The sequence below is a fragment of the Sorex araneus genome, chromosome 4 (genome assembly GCF_027595985.1).
Source record: "Sorex araneus isolate mSorAra2 chromosome 4, mSorAra2.pri, whole genome shotgun sequence".
Lineage (NCBI taxonomy): Eukaryota > Metazoa > Chordata > Mammalia > Eulipotyphla > Soricidae > Sorex > Sorex araneus.
This window is the reverse complement of record NC_073305.1, coordinates 48,113,979-48,140,484: the sequence shown is the minus strand read 5'-3', so window position 1 is coordinate 48,140,484 and position 26,506 is coordinate 48,113,979. Positions and strand designations below refer to the sequence as shown.

Genomic DNA, 26,506 nt, shown 5'->3' with positions numbered 1-26,506 from the left:
GACACTCAGGCTCTGCGGCCAACAGAGACACATCAGCGCTGCCCAGTCAGGGTAAGTAGTGTAATAGTGAGCTGGGAGCATAAGCTGGTGCCAGACTTGGGGCAGGCCCCCTTACTCCATCACCATCAAGCCCCAACCCCTCACAGCAGCTTCCCTTCCAACCTGCCTGGCCCATCCCAGGACTGGATTAGATTGGACAAACTTGGGTCATATTTCCGACCCCTCTGCCCCCCACTGCACACAAACACAATCACAGTGGCCGTTATTGGCTAGCAGAGAGCAAGGCTGCTGGCAGTGGGGCCAAGGCTTCTTTAGGAGTTGGGACGCTCCCCACTCACTAAATTCTAGATCTCCAATTCTGGGGCATTTGCAGCTCCCTCTTTTGGCAAAGCGTTTTCCCCTCTTTTTGCCGCATTTCCACTCAAATTTCGCCTCATTTGCTTGCTCTATGGTATGTCAGTCTGGGCCCCAAGCAAGAGGTAAGAATCTGTAGGCCAGGTCGGCCTAGAGAAGCACCGGAGGTGCTCAGGAAATGTCCCCTTGGACGTGCCACACTACCCAGATGCAGACTCCCCCTCTTTCCATTCCCCAAAGGGGACAGAGGCGAGTCCCCATACATTGACAAATGGTCTGGGGTGCATAAAGTTGCGTGTGTTTCACACAGGCCAACAGAATTAGAGTGCGTGCGCACACACATACACGCGCACACGGGGGCGTGCATCTACGCACGCTCGGCCACACGTGGTCTTTGCCACGAAGCCTGGCGCAGGCGCAGGGACGCGTGGACGAGGCCCCCTCCGAAGCCCCAAGCCTAGGATGGATGCGCCCCCTGCGCGCACGCGCAGCCCCAGGCCCCGCCTCCCCCGGCCTCGCCCATCGGGGGCGGGGCGCGCTGGGGGCGGGTCCTGCGGCACCGCCCGGGAAGCAGCGCGAGGCTGCCGGCCGCCGCCACATCCTCCTCCTCCGGGTCCGAGCGAGCAGAGCTGGGGCAGGGCCGAGCCGAGGCTCCGAGGGCGCGGGCGGAGCAGGGCACGGAGCCATGGCGCACCAGACGGGCATCCACGGTGAGGGCGGATGCAGAGCGGGCAGGGGGCTGAGGGTCTCCGCTGGCGGCTGCTCCTCCTCCTTCCCGGCTCTCGGCCCCTATTTCCTCCCGGCTCAAACGGGGAAGCTTCCTGTTCTCTTTTGCAGCCGCGGCTCGCCTGTGGTGGGCGCATCTGGGGTGGGCCGACTTGAGTGTGCATAGCCGGGAGTGGGTGTATATGTACGTACCCTGCTGGAGTGCAAGCATCTGCGTACCCATCTGGGCACGGATCTTACCGTGCATGCCCATCTGTATATTTTTGCCCCTTTCTGGAGGTGGGTGTACCCGGATGTGCACAGCTGGGAAGTGTGCACACATCTGGATTGTGCGTGCCCAGGGTCAGTCATGCATATGCTCTAAAGGCCAGTGGGATGGACCCCATCGCATGCAACCATCTTTGGATATCCGTGTTTCGTGACTGTGTACACACGTCTGTGGGTGTCTGTTAGTGCGCACTCAGGGTGCATCTCAGTGTGCATTTGTTGCCATGGATGCATGTACCGGATGTGCCTATGTTCGACTTATATGGGTTTGTAGCTGAGTGAGGATGGGACCTTAGCTCCTCCCGGGCTCTTGCATAGTCCCCCAGACTACAAAGTGGGATGAAGAGTTGCCCATCTGACCTTGACCTCCCATCTGTCTCCTTTGTCTCCCTCCCCCACCCCCACCCTCCTCTCCTGAGTCAGCCCCAGGCAGGGCTGAAAGTCCAGCTCCAGGAGATGCTGAGAAGAGAATTCATATAGAGGGCTCGTGGGTGGGGGTCCCACCCTCCATGCCAGATGTGCTTTCCACCCTTGGGCTGGGAGGGAAGCCAGTCCCCAGGAACCCAGGGTGTCTTAGCTTTACCTGGCCTGCGAGGGCTGCCGGGCCTGTGGGGGGAAGCCCAGGCGACGTGCCCAGAAAGTGAGGCGGTTTGGCCCTCAGCCACTCCTCACACCACACCCGGATCCCCGCCCGGGGCCACCTCCATCGACCCTGCTGACCGCCTGGAGCTCGCTTGCGGTTGTGGCATTGTGGCTTGGTGGCTGGACTGCCTTGGTCGGTGCTGGCCCCGCAGGCTGGAGAAAACTGGGCCCCAGCAGGAGCTGGAGGGGTGGCTTCCTGACTCAGCCCCCCAGGAGGGAGCAGCCTGGCCTGCCCCTTCCTGCCCCTTCCTTCCGCTTTGTCCGGCCAGTGCAGCTGCCTCTAACAGGGACCTGAGAAAAGCAGGCTTGCTCCCCCTGCTCCGTGCACACCTCGCCCCCCACCACCCATTTCCGTGAAGAGAGGCAGGCCTGCCCCGGAGAGTCCCTGCACCCCTCCTGCCTTTGAGCAGCCCCTTCCCATTTCTGGTCCAGGGAGGTGGCAGGAGAGCTCCCCGGATGCCCAGATGCCACCTGCCCTGACCACAGGTGTGAGCCTGCTGACCTCCCGCAGGGCAGACCAGGGGACCTGTAACCTGAGGCTCCTGGGGGGGGCATGAATTTTTGATGTTCAAGGCTCCGGTGTCCCAGGCCTGGCCTCTGGATTATTGATGGGGGGGAGGAGGCATGGGTGTGGGGGCCAGGAGGGCAACTCTCTCCCCTGCCAGGTGTCACTTTGCCCTGGTAACCCTAGAAGGGGCGCATAGCCTCTCCCTTGGGGCTGGCATCTCGGTCTTCCCCTCCTGAATGTCTGAGCAGCTCAGCACAGGGACAGAATCGAGGTTGCAGCGAGCGGAGGTCCCCAGCTCCCCCTGTTTTCTCACCCCCCCACCACGCTGTCACCCACATTGGCTCCGCCCTGTGGAAGAGCTCTAAGTGCAGTGGGGTCAGGGGTCACGCGCAGTGGGAGAAGGTGGAGCCCCAGAGCCCAGGCCGTGGGGACCACCGGCTAGGGGTCTGCACACTGACAGTTTTCACCCAGATGCCTTAGGGTGGCAGGCAGTATGAGGGGGTCCGGCTCAGGGTCACCCAACACCAGGGGCCCCTGAGGACATGACCCCATTGGGTTTGACTAAAGCCCCCCCTCATCCCCAAGATGCCCAGTCTGAATCCTATAATTAGTTTCTGACCTCATCCCTCCATCTGTGTTCCCACAGAATTGCCCTGGCCCCTGGACCGCTGCAAGGTCATACTGGCCTGGCCCTTGAGGCACCCAGAGACCCAAGTAGGGCCCAGCCTTGGTTTCTGCACCTGAACACGGGGATCACTGGCTCCCTGTAGCTCCAGGTTTTACCATGAACCTCCCTTCATCATTTGGGTCCCTTGATCATTGGCTGTTGCTTTCCAGCTCCTTGACAAGGACCCAGACAGGTCTGTTTAGGGCTAGTTACTGAAGCCCACTTCTCCAGGAAGCCCTCCAGGCTAGCACTTCCTGGCTAGTAGACTGGGGCTGGCTGTGCGTGCAGGTGTGCCAGCATAGACTTCGTATCACCTCTTGGCTGTTATGCCCTTGGCTGTTACACCCTTTCTCCCAACTCTGCATTTGCTTGTGTGTTGGCTAGCACTGTGGACTCTGTGTGTGTATTTGCATATCTAAACGTGTGTGTCCATTTATGTTTGACCAGCTGTGTGTTTGTGTTTGAATGTATTTGTTTTGGTTTGGGAGACACACCCAGTGATGCTCAGGGACTACTCCAGGCAGTGCTTGGGGGACCGTGAGGCGCTGGGGATTGGACTAGGGGTGCCAGCATGCAGAGCCTGCACCCCAGCCCTCACAGCATATCCACAAGCTTCTGATATTCTGCCTTCTCCATCCCACACAGATGCCAGACTGGGTCGGGTCCTGTTGGCCCATCTGCCGTGTGGCGTGTGTGTGTGTGTGTGTGTGTGTGTGTGCACACGCGCGCGTGTGTGCAAGTGCACTGCACATGAGAAGCATTGGTTCATATGTCTCAGCATCTGTGGGTATGACAGTCCTAGGAGTACCCCAGACCAGCCCAGTCCTGGGGGTAGGTCGAGGACAGTGGTAGCAGTGCGGGGCCTGGCCAGAGCCCGCCCTCTCTTTGGGGGTCTCCCTAAACCCTGGCCGACTGTCACCAGAGCCTCCATAGCCAGCTGCCCGCCTGCCTGCCACCTCTGCTGACTAAATTTGGGACATGTGTTCATCGGCGTCTCAGGTTCCGGGTCACATGGGGGACCGTATTTAACTCTCGCACGGCCCCCAGCCCCTGCAGGACGCCACCGGCCCTAGTGTGTCCCCACACTGTGCTCACTCCACCATGTTTCTTGTTCTCGTAGCCACTGAGGAGCTGAAGGAATTCTTTGCCAAGGCCCGGGCTGGCTCTGTTCGGCTCATCAAAGTTGTCATTGAGGACGGTGAGTGCCCTGTCAGGCGCGGGCTCAGGCGGGGGCTTGTTCTGCCTCTCAGAATCAGGGAGCCGTGGAAGGGGGCATGGTCTTTACCCCATTACACAGAGCAGGGAACGGGAGTGGTGTGGGTGCCGTGCCCCACAGCTGTGAGCTGTCAGAGGGGCAGAGTGGGGGTGGGATGGGGGCAGGACACTGCCCGCTGGACCGGGTGCCTCTTCCTGGCCTCGCTGCTGACCAGAGGAAGCCCCAGAGACTGGGGTCATGCCCTTGGGAGGTGCCCACTCACCTCAGGAAGAAGGGGCTCCTGTCCAGCTTGTTTGAGGGCAGGCTGGGAGGATTCTGGTGTGGCTGGGCCTTGATCCTGGCCTGTAGCGTAGGGAATTACACAAGGAGAGGTTCTGGGGTATAGGACGTGGGGACTGGGTGAACGTGAGCTGCCAGGGCCAGGTTGAGGAGGGAAGGATGGGTAGGGGAAGAGGACTGTGCGAAGGCAGGTAGCTGCGAGACGGGATGGGATCGGTCCCCCGGGAGGTCTTTAGCTCCTCTTGGGAGCCAGGCAGAAGTGGGTCCTTTGAGGGCCCCCCACTGAATTGGTGCCCTGCCGACCTTTCACATGTTGAAATGGCGCAAAGCAGGGTGTACCCAGACCAGGGTTTACCCCAGGTCTCAGGATCAGAGCTGTGCTCTGTCCAGGGCCCCCAAGTTCAGTTGCTCTCAGAGGTTGCGTCAGGGTCATGGTAGGGGGTGATGAGTGAGGCTTCCTGGGACAGCAGGCCTCCCTGCCCCCCTTAAAGAGCAGGAGGCCCCTACGGCCGGGATTCTCTCCCCATCTACAGTAGGGTCCTTTGGGCCCCAGGAGTGCCTGGAGGTTCCAGCCCCTCCCAGACCCCCCAGCCAGCCCCTGCACTCTTTTCTGACTGTGGCTTTAGCTCTGGGTTTTTCTTACAGAAGCCATCAATTTTACTGGGTTTTTCTGTGTTTGTGTTTGTGTTTGTGGGGGGGGGGGGGGCCGGGGGAGGCACACCCCTGGTGCTCAGGGGTTACTCCTGCTTCTGCTCTCAAGGATTGCTCCTGGTGGGGCTTGGGGAACTATATGGGGATTGAGCCCGGGTCAGCTGTGTGCAAGGCAAGCACCCTACCCACTGTACTGCCTCCGCCTCCTTGAATTATACTTTTTAAAGTATTTTGATTCATTAATTTATTTTGGGTTTTGGAGTCACACCCAGTGGTGCTCAGGGGCTATTCCTGGCTCTGTGCTCAGAGATCACTCCTGGCAGTGTCCACGGGACCATGTGTGCTACTAGGGACCAAGCCTGCTCTTTCTCTGGATTGAAAATTACCTTTTTATCGTGACCTCCACACTCCAGGGGTGCTAGGGGGCCCAGGGCAATGCCTGGACCCGGCAGTGCCCTGCTCCGCCGAGGGGGCTCCATCTGGTGGTGCTGGTGGGGAGGTGTCCTGGCGTGTCGGGCTCAGTCTCGTGCTTGTCACGCACCCAGTGCTGCGTGCTCCTCATGTGCTCGATCCTTGAGCTCGCTGCCTGGCGCCAGAATTCAACTTCTTTGTAAACCCAACCAGTTTGAAAATGCTGGCAGTGTGGGGCTGGAGCGATAGCACAGCGGGTAGGGCGTTTGCCTTGCACACGGCCGACCCGGGTTCGAATCCCAGCATCCCATATGGTCCCCTGAACACCGCCAGGAGTAATTCCTGAGTGCAGAACCAGGAGTAACCCCTGTGCATTCCTGGGTGTGACCCAAAAAGAAAAGAAAATGCTGGCAGTGAATTAAACAGGGTTTCTAGTCTTTGGAGTCTTCTCAGACTGATTGCTGAGCCCACAAGCCCTGAATTCGTCCCAATTCTGGGAAGGTAGATGGGGCTGGAGCCTGCAGAGAGGAGGTGGGCTTGGCTCACTGGGACGCCAGACAGCTGGACCCCATGTTCACTGCAGAGGGCCTAGTGGTACGGGGTGAGGAGCCCTGGCCGGGCAGCGGCTCTTCCCTTCACCCGGTCTCCCTCAGGCCAGGGCCTCTGCATTAGGGTGGGGGTGGTGCATGGCCAAGGCCGAGTCTCCAGGCAGGGGCCGAGAACCCTGCACAGCCTGGGAAGCAGCCCGCGTGGGGCAGTGTGAGGGCTTTGGATGGTCCCTGTGGAGGGCCGGACAGCCTGCACCCCCGGCCTCTCCAGGGCCCGGTGGTGGCAGTCTCCTTGTCCTGCTACTTCTGCTTCTGGAGCAGGAAGTGACATGCCCTGGGCTGGGGTGAGGTCCAAGTGACATGCCCTGGGCTGGGGTGAGGTCCAAGTGAGCACCCTGGAGTGTGGTGTCCCTGAGAGGGACAAGTGGTGGTGGCTGTGGGTGCGAGTAGTCTGTGTTGGATCCTTCATGGATGTTCTCAAAGCCCCTCTGTGCATGGATGTGCATGTTTGTCTATGATGGTGTGCATGTCTGCGATGGCATGTGTGTCTGTGAGGCCATGCATGTCTGTGAGGGCGTGCATGTCTACGATGGTGTGCGTATATGTATGATGGTGTATATTCGTGCGTGTGTGAGGGCATGCATAAGTGTGATGGTGTACGTTTCTGTGAAGTTGTACATGTGTGTGATGCATGTGTGTGATGATGATGTGCATATGTGTGTGTGATGGCATGCATGTCTGAGGCCATGCATGTCTATGAGGGTGTGCATGTCTGATGGTGTGCGTGTATGTATGACGGTGTGTGTGCATGCATATCTGTGAGGTCATGCATGTCTGAGGGCATGTATGTCTGCTGTGGTGTGTGTGTAGGTGTGATGGTGTGTGTGTGTATCTGTGAGACATGCATGTGTATGATGACTTATGTTTCATGAAGCTGTACGTGTGTGATACATGTGTGTGTGTCTGCGATGGTGTGCATGTGTATGATCGTGTGCATGTGTGTGATGGCATGTGTGTGTGTGATGGTATGTGTGTCTGCGATGGCGTGCATATGCTGTGCATGTGTGTGATGGCATGCATGTGTGTATGATGGTGTGCATGTCTGCGATGGCGTGCATGTGTGGGGTGGGGTTTCTGTGTGTGTGATGGCATGTGTGTGTGTGATGGTATGTGTGTCTGCGATGGCGTGCATGTGTGATATGCTGTGCATGTGTGTGATGGCATGCATGCGTGTATGATGGTGTGCATGTCTGCGATGGCGTGCATGTGTGGGGTGGGGTTTCTGTGTGTGTGATGGCATGTGTATGTGTGTGATGGTGTGTCTGATGACATGCATGTGTGTGATGGTGTGCGTGTGCGATGGTGTGTGTGTGATGGGTATGTGTATGTGATGGCGTGCATGTATGTGTGATGGCGTGTGTGACTGCGATAGCATACATGTGTGTGATGGTGTGCGTGTGTGCGTGCACTCCTGGGCTGGGCTGTCTGACTCAGCCTGGGGTGGAGGCGGGGCAGTGGCTGAGACTGGGCTCAGCTGTGGAGTCGGGCTGCCTGGGAAGTGGCTGCACCTCAGCTCACCCTAACTCTGTCCCCAGAGCAGCTTGTGCTGGGGGCCTCGCGGGAGCCCGTGGGCAGCTGGGACAGAGACTATGACCGGGCTGTGCTGCCATTGCTGGACCCCCAGCAGCCCTGCTACCTGCTCTTCCGCCTGGACTCCAGGAATGCCCAGGGCTTCGAGTGGCTCTTCCTCGCTTGGTCGCCTGATAACTCCCCTGTGAGTCTTGGGGACCCGGACCCAGCCCCAGGAACAGGGAGTGGGGGCAGCTGGCTTTGAGCAGGATGTCAAGCCTGCCCAGAGCTGGAGAGGGACCAGGGATCTGGGCTTTGGGCTGTGTGAGGGCGCCCCCTGCTGTCTGCACCACCACACTGCAGCCTCCCCTCCACATGGTGCTCTGCAGACCTGGAGGCTTTGTAAGCTGCGGGAGGGGCAGCCCGGCCTCTGGGGCCCATGGTGCCTCTGCCCTCCAGGTGCGACTGAAGATGCTGTATGCGGCCACACGGGCCACGGTGAAGAAGGAGTTTGGGGGCGGCCACATCAAGGATGAGCTCTTCGGGACTGTGAAGGTAGCCCCTGGCCCAGGGTGGGATGCCGGGCCTCCCACCCGAGGGTTTGGTCTTAGGCAGGGTCCCTGGGCAAGTGGGTGCCTGGCTCGGGGGGAGAGGGAAGGCCTGGGGAAGTGCAGGGCCTCGAGCCTGGCAGTGCCCGCTCACAGCCGTGTGCCCGCCCGCCAGGACGACCTCTCCTTTGCTGGCTACCAGAAGCACCTGTCGTCCTGCGCGGCGCCCGCCCCGCTCACCTCCGCCGAGCGAGAGCTGCAGCAGATCCGCATCAACGAGGTGGGCCCTGCGGGCAGGCCCGGGCTTCCAGGCGGGACCCCCGGCGAGGCAGGCCAGGGGTCTTGCTCACTGCCACCACCCCCAGGTGAAGACGGAGATCAGCGTGGAGAGCAAACAGCAGACCCTGCAGGGCCTCGCCTTCCCGCTGCAGCCCGCGGCCCAGCGCGCCCTGCAGCAGCTGCAGCAGAGAGCCGTCAACTACATCCAGCTGGTGGGGCCCTGCCTGCTCTTCCCCTGCCCCCTGCCCAGCCCTGCCCACCCCCGAAACACTGCGTGTCCACATGCCACCCTGGTTCCCTCCAACCCCTCACCCCGAATCCTGGACTTCCTCCGGGAGGGTCCCTATGCAGTAGAGTGATGCCTGCTTCCAAGGGGCCTCACTGGCGGCCTCCCACTGAAGAGGGGTCAGTCCAGTGGACATCTCTCTCTGAGGTCGCGGGTGGGGGGTGGGCACTGCCTCGGACATGAGAATTCTTCCTGCTGGAGTTTCCCGGGCTCAGAGTTCCCACTGGGTGAGGGGTGGACTTTTCCTTGAGAAGGCCTGGGAGGATGGTCCAGGGTGGGGGCTTCTGAGCAGGCTCGTCCCTGCCCGCTGCTGTTTCCCGACGTGTTTGGCCGCCAGGCTTCCCTCACCACCCCGTGCCCCTCGGCAGAAACTGGACCTGGAGCGGGAGACGATTGAGCTGGTGCACACGGAGCCCACAGAAGTGGCCCAGCTGCCCTCGCGGGTCCCCCGAGATGCTGCCCGTTACCACTTCTTCCTCTACAAGCACACGCACGAGGGTGACCCCCTTGAGTCTGTGGGTGAGTGGTCACAGCAGGAGCCCCCGATGTGCCAGGGCGGGTCTGCGGGTGCCCAGGTCCGCCCAGGCTCACGCCGCCGCCCCCACAGTGTTCATCTACTCCATGCCCGGCTACAAGTGCAGCATCCGGGAGCGCATGCTCTACTCCAGCTGCAAGAGCCGCCTCCTCGACTCCGTGGAGCAGGACTTCCGGCTGGAGATCTCTAAGAAGGTGGGTGTCAGGCGCCCACCTCCTCCCACGGGGACGCAGGAGGCCTGAGACCGCCCAGGGCGGGGATGTCCACGGGACTGGGGTGATCCCGAGCTGGGTGTTGTCCCTGTGCAGATTGAGATCGACGACGGGGCGGAGCTGACGGCCGACTTCCTGTACGACGAGGTGCACCCCAAGCAGCACGCCTTCAAGCAGGCCTTTGCCAAGCCGAAGGGCCCGGGGGGCAAGCGGGGCCACAAACGCCTCATCCGCGGCCCTGGAGAAAACGGGGACGACAGCTAAGGGGCCGGACTGAGCCATGCAGCGTGTGGACAGCGGGCTGCCCCCCCCTCGCCCACCTCTACTCAGCCCTGTCCCAGGGTGGGGCTGCTGGGGGGGGCAGCTCCCCAGGCCCCCCTGGGCCACCTCTGTGACCTCCCCCGGCCTCCTCACCCACTTCTCTGTGCCCGGGGCACCTCGGGGCCCTGCCCAGCTGGCTCAGGGGAGCTGGTGGGGGACTGAGGGTGAGCCTGGGCTCCAGGACACAGATGAGGGGCCCAGTACAGACCAGAAGCCTGTGGCCACTGGGCAGGGCTGGAGAGTCACTGCAGGATGAGATGATTGAATGCTGTATTTTTTAAAGAATAAAATATTTTTAAATCAACACCTGAATTTGACCTGAGGGATCACCTCTGTCTGCGACTTGGACGGCTGTGGCTGTGCATGGAGCTGCCCCTTGAAGCTCAGAAGGGGCTGTCGGACTCCATGTGGATATGAGAAGGGGGCATCTGGGCACACTGTGGATGCTGACACAAAGGATCTGAACGTGAGACCCTAAGACAGCACCAGTTAAAATATAGGAATAAAATGCTTGGGCCGGAGAGATAGCACCACAGGTGGGGCGCTTGCCTTGCACACAACCAGCCTGGGTTCAATGCCCGGCACCCCACATGGTTCCCCAAGAGTGATCCCTGAGCACAGCCAGTCCCCTCCTCCCCACCAAAAAAAGCTTATTCTTAGTATCTTGGTCAATTTTACAGGGCTAGTATCAAGGCACGGACAGAGCTGGTTCCTTCTGGAGACTTGGGAGAACCCATTTTCTTGCCATTTGCAGCTTCTAGAAGCCGCCTGCTCTCCTTGGCTTGCAGCCCCATCCCCATCTTCCCCATCAGAGGTGTAGCCAGCCTCTGCACTCTGCTCAGAAGTCATCCCCCTCCATCCTGGTGTGGTAGGGACACAGGATGACCTCCGGGAGTCCCGATGTGCCCCCCTTAACCACACTACAAAGCCGTTCTCGTGGGCAGGGAACCTGGCCACCAGCTTCAGGGGTAGGACGTGGACCTCCTTGGTGAGTCCCCCAGCCTGCTGCTGTCTTAGCTCTGCTCACTGGGTTTCCCCAGCCTTTCTGAGGTCAGAGGCAAGTGTCTGGACAGTTGCCTGCTGTGTCCAGCCTGGGGACATGCACATAGCGACGGCTCTAGGCACTCATCAGTGCTCAGGCACCATGCCCTTGGTCACAGGGACTAGGGGAGACCAAGATGCCTTCCTTGGACCCACACTGGGCAGGCCCAGAACTTCAGTCTCTGCCTCGGGGCTTGGGGTTGGTAGGCAGGGCTGGGGGTCAGCGGGGATGTTTGTGGGATTCAGCTGCTGAGTGGCCACTGTCCTTACTTTGGTGAGCACATCTTATTTTCTATTTGGGGGGTTTGAGGTCACACCTGGCTACTCTCGGGGGCTACTCAAGGCTCATTGCTCCCAGAGTTAGGGGACCTTCCAGTGCTGCGAACTGAACCTGGGCCTCCCACATGAAGAAGCACATGCTCAGACCATTGAGCCATCTCTCTGGCCCCCGGGAGCATGTTTGACCCCGGGTCTCAGGGCAGTGTCCCTTCGCTGGGGTCCTGGGATGTAGAGAGGAGAGCCAGAGCCCTCACAGGAAGGCAGAAAATGTCAGCCCTGAGAGTCAGTGCTGGCTGGGCAGGGAGGCTGCCACTTTCCCTGCAAGGTCTTTGGAGCCTGACTGCTCTCACCCCACGCAGGTGTCTGTGGAGAAGTCGGTGTGGCACCTGTGTGTCCCACCAGAAGCCGGCACTCACTCTCGCAGCCTGGCCGGAGCTGGAGATGCGAGGTCAGCCAGCCCTGGGCTCTGCTGCCAGGGCCTGTGGAAGCCGCCCACATCAGGGACAAGGCAGGGGGCCAAGGACCCCGAGAACTCAGGGCCTGGGGGTGTCGGCAGGGCCGGGGTGGCAGGCACAGAAAGGTCGGGCGGGTCTCAAGGAAAGGGTCCTGAGCAGGGACTTCAGGGGCCCAGGGAGGCATGTGTGAGGACGGGGGCGGGCCCGGCCAGGCCAGGGGACAGTCCCCTTAGAGGCAGTGGGCGGCGGGTGTGCAGCCAAGTGGGGCAGGAAGTGGTCAGGGACGCCCGAGGCTGTGTTCTCAGCAGCAGCCCTGAGGCAGTAAGGGGCCACAGAGCTCTGCAGGGGGACCCTCAAGCGAGCGAGGGCTGCGGGGCATGAGACAGGGTGAGAGCAGAAGCCCCCACAGGCTGAGTCTTGGGGGCCGGCAGGGATGGTGGCTTGGCCGTGGGGCAGGGACTGGTTTTGCGCGAATTCTGAGGGGCCCCGGGGGACTGGCTGAGGGTTTCTGGGTCATGAAGTTTGGGGCCTGAGTAATCTCAGCTCCAGCACCTGGAAGCGACCAGGGCAGGCTTGGGGGAGGTTTGTGCTGGGACATCAATGCAGGTGCCCGGAAGGGCTGGCGTGGAAGCAGGTGCCCCCCACCCCCAACCCCCGATGGGGCTGCAGGGCTGGAGTGGGGCCTGGGCTGAAGGTGGTGCACGGTGAGGAGTGAGGTGAAGGGTCCTCCTGGCACAGAAAAGACTGGCGGGTTGACCCAGCCCTGCCTGAGTTAGCCCTCACAGCCCTAACTGGGCTCTGGGCCTCTGCCTCTCCCTGGACATCCCGGAGGACAGGTGTGCATCTGCGGGGAATAGGGCGAGACTCAGCTGCGGGCACTGGAAAGAGGAAGGAGTGAACGCCTGCCGTCTGGCTATGTAAATAGTTTCTGAATCATTGCAGCCCTCCCCCGGCCCCCGCAGCCCGACCCGGGAGGGTTGGGAGTGGGCTTCCTTGGGGACTGAGAAATTCTCACTTCCTCTGTTCTCATTGCTGCAGAGGGAAGGGACCCGGGTTAGGGACATCTTTCCTGCGGCTGCTGCTGGCTTGGCAGCTGGACCCCCTGGAGAAGCTCCGCTTGCTGTCATGGTAGGAGCCGGGACGGGGCAGGCTGTGCCGTGGCGGGAGTGGAGTGGGGGCTCGAGACTGGTGGGAAGCAGCGCCCGCAGACAGCAGGGACCAGCCCCTGTCTGGTGTGCTCAGTCCTGCACACAGCCTGGCCAGCCGCTGTGTGCTGGGCGGGGGGTGGGCTGGGCGTGAGTCCCCCCACTGTGCCCCAGCTGACCCCCGGCTGCTGCCCCTCCTTAACTCCCAGCCCCTCAGCAAGGCGGATGCACTGGGGGGGCTGAGGTGGCGGAGCCCGCACTGGTCTGTTTGGGCTGGGGGGAGGCTAGCCTGGCTGCCCGCAGGAGACCCTCCTTCCGGCCTGGGTCTTGGCTGGAGTGGGCAGGTGGCTGCAGGAAGGGGGGCCAGGCGCTGCCTTTCTAGAATGGAAAGTGAAATGGCGACAAGGAAGAGAAGAGAGAAGTAGGGCAGGACGGCAGCGGGGCCGGCGGGCACAGATGGGGTTGCTGTAGCCCCCTGCCTGGCTCTCCTGCCCCAGTGGGGTTCGGTTATGAGAGAAGGTTCTAGATCCTGAGTCTGGGTTGCAGCTCTCAGGGCCAGGTCTGACTCTCATTCTGGGGCGAATGCTGGCACTGAGACCTCAGTCCAGGTTTGCTGAGGGGGTGGTCTTGGGAGACCCTGTGAGGTGGGCTGGCCAGTTGGTCACTGGGCCTCGCGCTCACTCTCCACCCCTGGCCCCTGCAGGGTCCCCGCCGGAGCGCCCGGCACCCCTTATCTCTCCTGGTCCAGGTGGTGACCCTGGCCGAGGCCCTGGCCCTGGGCACACTGCCCGCCTTCCTGCCCTGTGAGCTGCAGGCCCCAGGCAGAGTCAACTGTGACTGGCTCTTCCTGACGTCGGTGCCCCACTTCTCAGTGGTGGCCCGGGCCAACGTCACCAGCCTGTCCCTGCGTTCCAACCGGATCCACCACCTCCACGACTCTGACTTCGCCCACCTGTCCAGCCTGCGGCGCCTGGACCTCAAGTGGAACTGCCCGCCGGTGGGCCTCAGCCCCCTGCACTTCCCCTGCCGCATGACCGTCGAGCCCCATACCTTCCTGCGCGTGCCCACGCTGGAGGAGCTGAACCTGAGTTACAACGGCCTCACCCATGTGCCCCCCCTGCCCCGCTCGCTCGTGACCCTGTCCCTGAGCCGCACCAACATCCTGGTGCTCGACCCCATGCGCCTCACGGGCCTGCCCGCCCTGCGCTCCCTCTACATGGACGGCAACTGCTACTACAAGAACCCCTGCCAGCGGGCAGTGGAGGTGCCCCCGGGCGCCCTCTTGGGCCTGGGCAACCTCACCTACCTGTCCCTCAAATACAACAACCTCACCAGGGTGCCCCGTGACCTGCCCCCCAGCCTGGAGTCTCTGCTGCTGTCCTACAACCACATTGTGGCCCTGGGGCCCGACGACCTGGCCAACCTGACCGCCCTGCAGGTGCTGGACATGGGGGGCAACTGCCGTCGATGTGACCATGCCCGCAACCCCTGCACCGAGTGCCCCAAGGGCTTCCCGCGCCTGCACCCCGACGCTTTCGTCCACCTGCGCAACCTCCGCGGGCTGGTGCTGAAGGACAGTTCTCTCTTCAGCCTGGACGGGCGCTGGTTCCGGAGCCTGCGCCGCCTGGCCGTGCTGGACCTGAGCGAGAACTTCCTGTATGACTGCATCACCAACACCACGGCCTTCGACAGCCTGCGCCAGCTGCGCAAGCTCAACCTGTCCTTCAACTACCACAAGAAGGTGTCCTTCGCCCGCCTGCAGCTGGCCCCGTCCTTCGGGAAGCTGGTGGCCCTGCGGGAGCTCGACATGCACGGCATCTTCTTCCGCTTGCTCAGCCGCGAGACGCTGTGGCCGCTCAGGAGCCTGCCCCAGCTCCAGCGCCTGCACCTGCAGATGAACTTCATCAACCAGGCCCAGCTCCCCGTCTTCGGTACCTTCCGGGGCCTGCGCTTCGTGGACCTCTCCGACAACCGCATCAGCGGAGCAGCGGCCCCAACTGGCAACTCCGAGGGCCGGGAGAGGCTCCGGCTGCCCCCCAGGGCCCTGGCGCCGGGCCACCAGCCCCTGCTTGGCGCTAGGCAGCAGTTCATGCCCAGCTGCCAAACCTTCAACTTCACTCTGGACCTGTCCCGCAACAACCTGGTGAGCATCCAGCCCGAGATGTTCGCGCAGCTCTCGCGCCTGCAGTGCCTGCACCTGAGCAGCAACAGCATCGCGCAGGCCGTCAACGGCTCACAGTTCACCCCGCTGAGCCACCTGCGGGTGCTCGACTTGTCTCACAACAAGCTGGACCTGTACCACGGGCGCTCGTTCACGGAGCTGCCGCTGCTGGAGGCGCTCGACCTCAGCTACAACAGCCAGCCCTTCAGCATGCAGGGCGTTGGCCACAACCTCAGCTTCGTGGCCCAGCTGACCACCCTGCGCCACCTCAGCCTGGCGCATAACAACATCGACAGCCGCGTGTCCCAGCAGCTCTGCAGTGGCTCGCTCCTGGCCCTGGACTTCAGCGGCAATGACCTCAACCGCATGTGGGCCGAGGGAGATCTCTACCTCCGGTTTTTCCAGGGCCTGAAGGTCCTGCAGGTGCTGGACCTGTCCCAGAACCGCCTGCACACCCTTCTGCCACGCAGCCTGGACAACCTCCCCAAGAGCCTGCGGGTCCTGCACCTCCGGGACAACTTCCTGGCCTTCTTCAACTGGAGCAGCCTGGCCTTCCTCCCCGAGCTGGTCGCGCTGGACCTGGCGGGAAACCAGCTGAAGGGCCTGGCCAACGGCAGCCTGCCCAACGGCACCCGGCTGCAGGCGCTGGACCTGAGCAGCAACAGCATTACCTTCGTGACCCCCGGCTTCTTCGCTCCGGCCTTGGGGCTGCGCGAGCTCAACCTCAGCGACAATGCCCTCAAGACGGTGGAGCCCTCGTGGTTCGGCGCCGTGGCCGTCAGCCTGGAAAGCCTGGACGTGAGTGCCAACCCCCTGCACTGCGCCTGCGGCGTGGCCTTCGTGGACTTCCTGCTGGAGGTGCAGGCTGCCGTGCCCGGCCTGCCCAGCCGGGTCCGGTGTGGCAGTCCCCGGCAGCTGCAGGGACGCAGCATCTTCACGCAGGACCTGCGCCTCTGTCTGGACGAGACCCTCTCCTGGGACTGTTTCGGCCTCTCGCTGCTGGCCCTGGTGCTGGGCCTGGCCTTGCCCCTGCTGCACCACCTCTGCGGCTGGGACCTCTGGTACTGCTTCCACCTGGCCCTGGCCTGGCTGCCCTGGCGGGGGTGGCGGCGGGGCGCGGGGGCCCTGCCCTACGACGCCTTTGTGGTCTTTGACAAAGCACAGCCCGCCGTGGCCGACTGGGTGTACAACGAGCTGCGCGTGCAGCTGGAGGAGCGGCGGGGGCGCCGGGCGCTGCGCCTGTGTCTGGAGGAGCGTGACTGGCTCCCGGGCAAGTCCCTCTTCGAGAACATGTGGGACTCGGTCTACAGAAGCCGCAAGACGGTGTTTGTGCTGGCGCACACCGACCAGGTCAGCGGCCTGGTGCGGGCCAGCTTCCTGCTGGCCCAGCAGCGCCTGCTGGACGACCGCAAGGACGTGGTGGTGCTGGTGGTCCTCAGCCCCGACGGCTACCGCTCCCGCTACGTGCGGCTGCGCCAGCGCCTCTGCCGCCAGAGCGTCCTCCTCTGGCCCCACCAGCCCAGCGGCCAGGTCAGCTTCTGGACCCAGCTGGCTGTGGCCCTGACCAGGGACAATCGCCACTTCTACAACCGGAACTTCTGCAGGGGCCCCACCACACCCTGAGGTCCCAGGGCTGGGCGGGCGAGCCCTTCCCCCACGCCCCGCCCCCCGCTGTTCCTCCTGCTGCCTCCCCCCCCCCACCCAGTTACTGCACAGGATCAATAAAGGCCACATAGGGCCTCTCGAATGACCCGCAGCCCCCACAGAAGAGGGCACTGAAGGAAGGAGGAGTGCTCAGGCTTTTTTTGTTGTTGTTTTTCAATCTGGAGGGAATAAACCCACTTCCCATGTGTGTGAGCCACACACTTTACCACATCCCTGGTCTTTTCATTTTTTAAAAAAATAGGAATGGGAGCGGGGCGGGGGGTGAGGGGGTGGGGGTTGGGGAGGGGCTGGGGGCAGAGCTGTAGTACAAAGGTTAGGGCATTTGCCTAGCATGTGGTTGTGGCCACCATAACCCTAGTTCAGTGGCCAGGTCCACATATGATTAGTCCCTCAAGCCTTGCCAATAGTGGTCCCTGAGCACTGAGCCAGGAGGAGGCCCCAAGCATAGCTGGGGGTAACCCCAATACTTTAAAAATACACTTAAATAAATGTATTTACTTAAAAATAAATAACTATTTTACTTATTTTTTAGGGGGACAAGGGCCACAGCCAGTGACACTCAATCTGGCATTTCAGGCCTGGCAGTGCTGGGGGCCTTCGATGTGCAGGGGCTGTGCAGGCCAGGGACCAAAAGGGTAGGCATGCTTCCTTCCCACCCCTTGAACCAGCTCCAACCCTTCCCTCTCCAGGCCTCTTCCTCTTAGTTTGGGCTTAGATGGACTTTTATCTGGTTCTGGAGGATCAGGGCCAGGGCCCAGATACTAAGGCCAGTGCCACGAGGAGCCAGTTCCTCCAGGCCCTCTGAAAGTGACGGGGACAAAAGGTGATTGGAAGGGAATTGTCAGGGAGCCCAAGCAAGAGCCACAGCATGTGCAGCCGCCTGGGCGGGGGATGCCAAGGGCAGCTGTGTCCGTGGAAATCTCCAGGGCACCCGAGTCAGGGGTAAATGAGGGCTTGGTCCTTCTTCCCCCAGAGCAGGCTGCATCTGCTGCCTTTATTTTCTTAGTTGTTTGTTTTGGGGTCACACCCAGCCGTGTTCAGGGCTTCATCCTGGCTCTGGGCTCAGGGATCACTCCTGGTGGGGCTCGGGGAGTCACAGATAGTGCCAGGGAGCAAACCCAGCCTGGCTTCGTGCAAGGCGAGCGGCCTCTCTGCGGTACGACTCTCCAGTCGCTCTCTCCTGCCTTGAGCCCCTCCCAGCGTGCTCTGCCCTAGGGACCCAGGCTAGCTCAGCGTCCCTCTCTCGGCCTTAGGATCTGACTTCCTTGTATGCTGGACTGAAAATACCTGGGGAGCAGGCAGGAAAGCTGCTATCTTGGGGAATGTTCCTGACAAATTGATCCAGTGTTGCGCCCGAGAGCCAGTTGCGCCCTCTGGTGGCCAGGCCTGGTGCCCTGCAAGGAGACTGGCCCGGGTCAGGGAGACCGTGTGTGGGAGTATCATCCAGCAGCAGGGAACTTGGAGCCATAGAAGATTCTAGAGGGAGCCAATAATCCATCCATTTCTTGCAAGGCAAGAATGCCCTACCCGCTGTGCGATCGCTCCAGCCCCCATCCGTTTCTATTTCTACCTTGAGTTCATGCTGGGTCTCTGTTCTGACACCAAAAGGCCACCTAGGTGAGGTGCCACACTTGGTACAAAGACGGGGCCCCCCTTCCCTGCCAGCTTTAGGGCTTCGCCCGGAACCAGCAGCCTCCTCCATCGCATAGTGGCACCTGCCCTCTGAGGAGCCAGGGAGACACAAGCATCCAGAGTGTGGGGCAGCAGGAGAACAAAACGCCTGGCTAGCCAGGCCTGCTCTGGGCCTCTGCAAGGAAGCTTGGGACAGATATAGACTTGGCTAATCTTGCGGCCGGAGTGCGGGAAGCCCTGGGCCCTCCTTCCAGGGCTCAGCTGGAGAGAGGCACAGCTGCCTTCCTCTTTCGAAGGGGCACAGAGGCTCCTCCTGCGGTCTCCTGGCTCCTATGAGCTGTTTTCCTGAAAGAAAGCTAAAAGGAGCATCCCTGCACCCCCCTCCCTCCCTTCCCACCCCCACGGGGAGTCGTGTATGCCCTGGACTGCTGGGAGAGGCCTACCTGTCTTCTGAGGGAGCAGGTAGGACCTGACCCTGCTACTTCCTCGGCTGGTGAGTGGGAAGAAGAAAACAAGAACTGCTCTTCCCCCGGCAGGAGACGTGTAGAGGCTCCTTCTGAGCAGCGCTGAGCTGGTCCGGGCACAGCAGGAACCCAGACAGGAAGCAGGGCCCTATCTGGGTTTCTTGTCTGTCATGTGGGAAGTTTTCCTGTCTCAGAACAACTGGACCTGCTCCCAGGCCATGCCCAAGACACCCACAGTGCTCAGAACCTGTCAGGGAGCCCGCAGGGAGGAGGGTTCTGCTTGGGTGAATCTGGGGCCCAGGTCTAATGTTTGGCTGTGATGCAGAGGACAGGAGGGAGGTGGAGCTCCCCTGGGACTCTGGCCCGCTGGGAGGGGCAGAAACTGGGCCCCGGGGCAGGAACTGGGCCCCGGGGCAGGAACTGGGCCCCGGTGCAGGTGGGGACGAGGCAGCTTCTGCTGCATGGGGTCAAAAACAAGTACCCAGGAGGCCTGAGAGAGAATACAGAGGTTAAAGCGCTCCCTGACATGTGGTGGGCACCAGCCAGGGTCCCCTGTGCTCTTCCAGAGCTGACCCCCAGGGCCAGAGTGATAGTACCCTGCCTTGCATGTAGCTGACCCAGGTTTGATCCTTAGCACCTCCTGAGCCTGCCAGGAGTGATCCCCATGCATAGAGCCTGGACCACTGACTGGGATTTCAAAGAGAGAGAAAGAGACAGAGATAGAGAGAGATACAGACAGAGACAGAGAGACAGAGACAGAGAGAGATAGAGAGCCAGAGACAGAGATATAGAAAGCAAGAGAAAGAAGAGAGATGGAGCGGGAGGGAGGGAGCGCGAGAGAGTGCTCAGGACTGGCCCCAGGGCTTTGCTCCACCCCAGGACATGTGGATGGTGAAGCTATGTCGGGTGAGCTGGGGAAAAGGCAGACGTCAGGGCACAGACCTGGGGTGAGCACCAGCACTGCCACTGGGATATGGGCAGAGTCTTCCCCTTCAGAGCCTCCGTCTGCTCATCTGTAAATGGGGGTGGCTGGGGCAGCTCTGCAGACTGTTCAAAGGCTTTGTGGTGACATGTGTTAAGAGCTGACACACCGGGCACTGGCTGTCACTGTGCAGTAGGGCCACCTTGCTAAGGGAACGTCCATAGTTGTCTGTCTCTAGCCAGGGGCCCAGAGAACACAGAGAACCAGGCTCAGAAGTGGGTGTGGGGGCTGGAGCGATAGCACAGCGGGTAGGACATTTGCCTTGCACAAGGTCTACCCAGGTTTGATTCCCAGCATCCCATATGGTCCCTCGAACACCGCCAGGAGGAATTCCTGAGTGCAGAGCCAGGAGTAAGCCCTGTGCATCGCCGGGTGTGACTCAAAAAAGCCAAAAAAAAAACCCAAGAAGTGGATGTGGTCAAATCAGAAGCCTGGGAATCGGGGAGCAAGAGTCCTGTGGTACTCCTTGTCCTTCTTGCTTTGGGGGACCAGTGAGTTTTACGAGACAAACAGCTCAGAAAAAGCTGATGGGAGGAAAACCTAAATGTGAGGCAACCCGCTGCTCAGATTGCCCACTGTCCCCTCCAGGACACCTTGTCATGCTCCCCTAGGTTTCGAGATCTCTCAGGGAGCTCCCACACATGCTGCATCTCCTACCAGATGCCACGACAATGTGCCTGGCAAATACGCTCACTGTGAGTTCAAAGTGTGGGGGCGCGATGCGTGAGTTTGGTGCCGAGAGTCGCCTCCCTGGCCCCCTCAGCAGAGGGGCAAAGAGACGGGGAACCACAGACTGGTGGTCGAAATGCGAGCTGCTAGCATACTTATGGGACATCCGGGGGGGTTGAGGTATAGGACTGCGTGTAGATGTGGGTGATCATTCACAGAGGTAAAGCATTTCGGCAGAGGCAATTCTCTTGGGGGCATTAACTCAAGGAGACACTCTGTCTCCATCTCTATTGCTTTCCCCCCCCCTTTAGTTGTACGCATTAAACAATTCAGTTTACTTCTTATTAATACTTGCGGTTATTTGGGTAAAAAAAGTCAGACATATAGATTCCAAAACTTAGTTCTCTGGGCTCTGAGTGCAAGGCTGCTGGCTTTCTCCTATAAATCCCAGACTATGTCCTCAGGCCGGTTCAGCTTGTTCTTCCCCATGGGAGTTCAAGGCCCACGGTGGGACGCCCCTTTTTGGGGTGTTAGGAACTACAGCAGCTGAAGCTTGAGTCAAGTAACTATATGCCTAGGAGTAGATATATTTCAGAGTCAATCAACTCCCAAATATTAGGAGCACAGCATTAACGACCTTTCTGTGTTTAAACAACATTGCTCTATAGTAAAATATGAAAAGGCTATAGGGGAAATAGAAAAGCAAGTAATTCGCTTCAAATACAAAATCCAGAACCAGGGGCTAGAGCGATAGCACAGCGGGTAGGGCGTTTGCCTTGCACGCGGCCAACCCGGGTTCGAATCCCAGCATCCCATATGGTCCCCTGAGCACCGCCAATAGTAATTCCTGAGTGAAGAGCCTGGAGTAACCCCTGTGCATCGCCGAGTGTGACCCAAAAAGAAAAAGAAAATCCAGAACCACCAGAAATTTTGGCTTCTAAGTAACCAAGACTGACTTGAGGAATTGTGACAATGAGAAGTAAAGCACGAAGGAAGCGTTAAAGATAAACCCAGGAGATCAGGGGGGCTTGCAAGAGCACTGTAATCTTCTCTGGGGAGAGGAAAAGGGGCAATTCACTGTTCAATTCAATGTTTAGGGGCCTAAACATTTACAAACTCTTACGCAAATTTTTTTTTAACAATTTGTTTGAAAGCTGTTCATCAATCCTCACCTTCCTGCACTTCACTCTGTCCCCTGGCTTCTGACACCCTCTGTGGCCTTGGGGAGGAAAATGTAGTGAACAGCCCCACCGGGCGACTGGTCCTGAGCCGAGAGAGGAACAGGCCTGTGGGAGCATGGGGAGCAGAGCGTGGTGGTGGAGCCCGGGTCCTGCGCCTGCAGCTCAGATGGTGCCCGGGACGGGAGTCCTCAGGCATGTGGCCGCTGCTGGGTTACGTGAGGGCTCCCTCTCTCTCTCTCTGTCTCTCTCTCTCTTTCTCTCCAAGGAGGGGAGTGAGGCCTTGGCCACTGGCTCTTCCCCTCAGCTCACATATTCTTTCTAATCAAGCTGACTGGCGTGTTACCTTTGGTCCCTGGGGGGCTGGGTGTCCCCCAAAGGCAGGAGTCGGAACCCTAAGGTGGTGCCGACAGTGCTGGAGGTGGGCCCTGGAGAGGACAGGCCCTGCTCGCCTCACCCCGCCTCTTCGCTTCATTTCCAGACTTTGCCTTCACGAACCGAAGGTGCAGCCATAGGCTTAGGACTCGAGGCTCAGAGATGGCCAGTGTTTCAGAGCAATAAAGCATCATTTTTTCTGGATGTACCACTTTTGTTCGGGGGCCATACTTAGTGGCACCCGGGGTCTACTGGAGTATTATTTGGGGTCACTCGGGGACTATAAGACATAGGGGATTGAACCTGGGGGTCCCACATGGCCATCTTCCCAGCCCTGTATTATTATCGTTTATTTAGGCCACCTGATTTACAATAGTGTTAATGTTTTAGGCTGACAATGTCATTGTCACACACTCACCAATGTGCCAACAGGCTCCCATCAGGGAGTCTAGCTACCTCTTTAATTCTTAACTTTTTTTTGGCCACACACAGAAGTGCTGCAGGCAACTCCCTGTTTAGACCTTGGGGGCTTCCAGCAATGCTGAGGGGACCATGCAATGCTGGGGATGGAACCTAGGGTCTCACACATGCAATACTTCTGCCACTAGCCACTGCCCCCATCCCCATTAAGTCCTTTCTTGTTCCCCGCTCACCTGAGTAGACTGAGTCTGTTATCAGGGCCACCATTTGGTGTTTTGGTGTGTTGGTGTTTGGTGTTTGGTTTTAAGTAAAACACCCTTACTGTGTTTCTTTTGTTGTTGTTGTTTAGTTTTATTTGGGGGCTAAAACCAGCAGTGTGGGGGCTGGAGCAATAGCACAGTGGGTAGGACATTTGCCGAGTTCGATTCCCAGCATCCCATATGGTCCTCTGAGCACTGCCAGGGGTAATTCCTGAGTGTATGAGCCAGGAGTAACCCCTGTGCATCGCCAGTTGTGACCAAAAAAAAAAAAAAGAAGAAGAAGAAGAAGAAAAAGAAAACCAGCAGTGTTCAGGACTACTTCTTCCTGGTTCTGCACTCAGGAATCACTCCTGGCAGTGCTAGAGGAATCACAAGGGGTGTTGGGGATCGAACTTGGATCAGCTGCATGCGAGTGCGAGGCAAGTGCTTTCCCTGCTGTGCTATAGCTCTGGTCCCTACTGTGCTTCTTGTCTGTTTGCTGTTTTTGCGCCATACCTGGGGATGCTCAGTCCTGGCCCTCACTAGTGCTAGAGTGGCCATGTGGATGCTGGGGGTCAAATCTGGGTTGGCTGCATGCAAGGTAAGCATCCTACCTGCTGTACTATCCCTCTGGGCCCCCTACTGTGCTGCTTTATACTCCACACGAGTGAGATCAATCATAAACGTAACCTTTAAGTGCACTGGGGAACCCAAACACTGACATGACTCACTTTATCGCAGTGTTGACTTTATTGCAGCCTATCTCTAGATGGGCTCTCTCTCTCTCTCTGAGGCGTGCCTATAATTACCTATATCAGGCTGTGATATAGGTAATTATGGCCCATGGCCTTAGGGAGACAGACAGAGAGCTCTGTCTGCACATGTTGAATGTGCAGGAGGCAGAACTGCTCTGGCTCCTGGCCCGAAAGTTTGGGCTTCCTGGTGGGCTTCTGTGAGAAGCACGTGTGCGTTTTTAGCCCCATCTGCACTGTTTCATGACAGCTGCCCACATACAGACAGCACCTCCCTCAGGGCACATTTCTTCAGTGCCTGCCGTGTCTTGGGTGCTATGCTGGGTGATGAGGCTATACAGGGGCGAGGAGGCTGGGAAGACCATCAGCTGTTTAGACCATCACTGGGGCCAGCGGTGAGTGCTCTGAAGGGCAGCACAGGAGGTCATGGGAGCGCAGGGCACAGGGGCCTCCTGAGGGCCTGTCCTGCAGGAGAGGCAGCCTCACCTACATCCAGGGTCAGAAGAGCCAGGCAAAAGCCATGGCAAGCATCAAAGCCTGGAAAACGGAGAGAACATGGGGTACCTGAGACCCAGAAATGCCAACACATGACCAGCGTGACCCATCGGGGTGAGTGGGACTTGAGAATGGAAAGCTGCATGGCTTCGTGGTCCCAGAGCCTGTCCCCAGTGCCACCTGCCTTTCTGAGCTCTAGAATTAGTCCCCCTTAGCCCGACTGGGTCCAGTGGGAGACTTGGGTGGCTCTCAGACGAGGGCTGTGATTTGATTTCTGGGCACATGTACACACCATCGCCAGAGTTTACAACGGCAGGTGGATGCGGGGCCGGAGAGGAAGCTCCAATCCCATTTTCTAGTTCCCAAAACCCATTTAGTATCTTGTCCTCTACACTCAGATGGGACCGGAAAGATGGTACAGTGGGGTTTGCATGCAGGTTTAATCCCCCTAGATCCCATCTAGTCTCAGAGTTTGCGAAGAGTCATCCCTGGCACGGAGCCAGGATTTAAGTCCTGAGCACAACAAGGTGAGGACCAAATTAAAAAAAAATGTTTAATATCTGAGTGTGTGCTCTTTTTGGCTTTGGGCCACACTCGGTGGGGCTCAGGACCTCGTCCTGACAGGACTCTGGGGACCATATGGGGTGTAGGGATTGAACCCAGGTTGGTCATGTGCAAGGGAAACAACCTGTTGTACTCAGATACTAATTTTTTTTTCTTTTGGTTCACACTCAGAGATGCTCAGGGCTTACTCTTGGCTCTGCACTCAGGAATTACTCCTGGTGTTGCTTAGGGGACCGTTTGGGATGCCGGGATCAAACCCAGGCTGGCTGTGTGCAAGGCAAATGCCCTACCCCCTGTCCTATCCCTCTGGCCCCTATTAAATTCTTAAGAACAGATACTATGTTTGGGTCTTAGCAAAGACTGAAAAGTAATGATGATTTATTTCAGCCCACTGAAAGCTGATGGCTTCTTGGGTTGGAGGGTGGCAGGGGAAGCAGAGGTCACAGGTGACGGTCGTAGGATGAGGATGGGGCAGATATTAGTGGCCTGACCTGAGATGTGTTTGAGGTAGAACTTACAGAGCTTGCTAAGTCTCCTGAGGGATGCCAGCTGACTCTGAGGGGCAGAGGAACTGGGGAGACAAGGTCAGAGTAAGGAGGGGAGTGGGCACACAGGTGCCCTCTGGAACAGCACGCTCTCGGAGTTTGAGGGTGGCCAGCAGTGGAACCGAAAGTAGGAGACTTAGGTGGGGGATAGGGCTCAGTGGACGAAGCCAGAGTGGTCACTGTCCAAAGGACCCAGTTCGTAAAAAGGGAGAAAACTATAGGTCAGGGGTATGAGGGCTTAGAAAGCTGCAAAAGGGCAAGGCCAGCCACTGGGAAACAGCGCCAGGAAACCTGAGCCAGCCACTGGATCTGAGAGAGGCACGGAGAGTGGCCGCCACCGGCCACGGGAGTGAAAACACAGTGGGCGGGCGGCAGCCAAGAGCAGGGGCCAGACTGGCGGGAGCATCCCAGCGAGAGCAGGGAGCCGGGTGTGGGGCCAGGCAGAGGCAGAGGGCCGGGACATGACTCCGCAGTGGAGCACACACCTCACATCGTGAAAGGTGTGGGCTCAGTCCCTCACACGGGACCGGGTCCAGAAGACACGCCAAGTGGGAGGAGTCCCGGCGGGAAGCCCTGCTGGTGGCCTCCAGGGTGCCTGGCTGGGGCACAAGCTCGGCTGCAGATGGGCTAGATCCGTGATGCTTGACCTTTCCCGGCCCTCGGCTGCCTTCTGGCCTCTGCTCCCCCCCACGCCACCCCACCCCACGGCTTATCCTTATCCTTGACCCCCATTCCCATGATGTTCACCCGTGGCTCCAGTTGAGAGTCTGGGCTAGAGGATGCGGCAGTGACAGACAAGTGGTCCCTTCCTGTGTGGCCTGCATAGGCAGCCAAGGCAGCGCCTGGCGGGGAAGAAGGGGACACCGCTGGGTGGGGCTGCCTGTCCACTCAAGGGGAGGTCAGACACACCACGAGAACCCAGCTGCGTACTGGCCCACCTTCTTTCAGAGTCCCATTGCTGGGGCACACTGGGGTCAGCTCAGTGTGGCCCCCTCAGTAACTAGGGGCAGAGGGGGGTATCCTATATGTTGATACCTTTTTGATTTTGGACACATTTTACTTTCCTTTGAACATTTTGGATTTGGGGCCACACCCCACGATGCTCAGGTTCTGCACTCAAGAATTACTCCTCATGGTGCTCGGGGGAACCATATGGGGTACCAGGATGCAAGGCCAGCACACAACGCACTGTATCACTCCAGTCCCTATAGTCTAAATATAAAGTAATTTTTGTTTTTTCGCTACACTTGGCAGTGCTCAGGACTTACTCCTTTCCCGTGCTCTGGGATCACTCCTGGCAGTGCTCAGGGTACCATGTATGGTACCAGGGATCAAACTAGGCAAGTGCCTTAACCTTGTACCATCTCACTGGACCCAAGGAAATGATTTATTTTTCCCACCCAGCGGTGAATAACAGGAGGACCCG

General features: G+C 59.4%; 1 protein-coding gene across 2 annotated transcripts; it reads left to right on the top strand.

Moving 5' to 3' along the window:
• Nucleotides 1-862: 862 nt before the first annotated feature.
• LOC101552566 (twinfilin-2) lies at nt 863-16,738 on the top strand. Of its 2 annotated transcripts, none has more exons than XM_055137113.1 (9): nt 863-1,064; nt 4,285-4,362; nt 7,865-8,043; nt 8,298-8,393; nt 8,562-8,666; nt 8,752-8,877; nt 9,320-9,470; nt 9,559-9,680; nt 13,643-16,738. In XM_055137113.1, exons 1-9 carry the CDS (start codon nt 1,040-1,042, stop codon nt 16,721-16,723), a joined length of 3,963 nt encoding a protein of 1,320 aa, XP_054993088.1. In that variant the 5' UTR covers nt 863-1,039; the 3' UTR covers nt 16,724-16,738. The 2 variants fall into 2 exon arrangements, with proteins under 2 accessions (XP_054993088.1, XP_004615248.1); XM_004615191.2 differs by lacking the exon at nt 13,643-16,738 and adding an exon at nt 9,795-10,323 and having other exon boundaries at nt 890-1,064.
• Nucleotides 16,739-26,506: the final 9,768 nt, after the last annotated feature.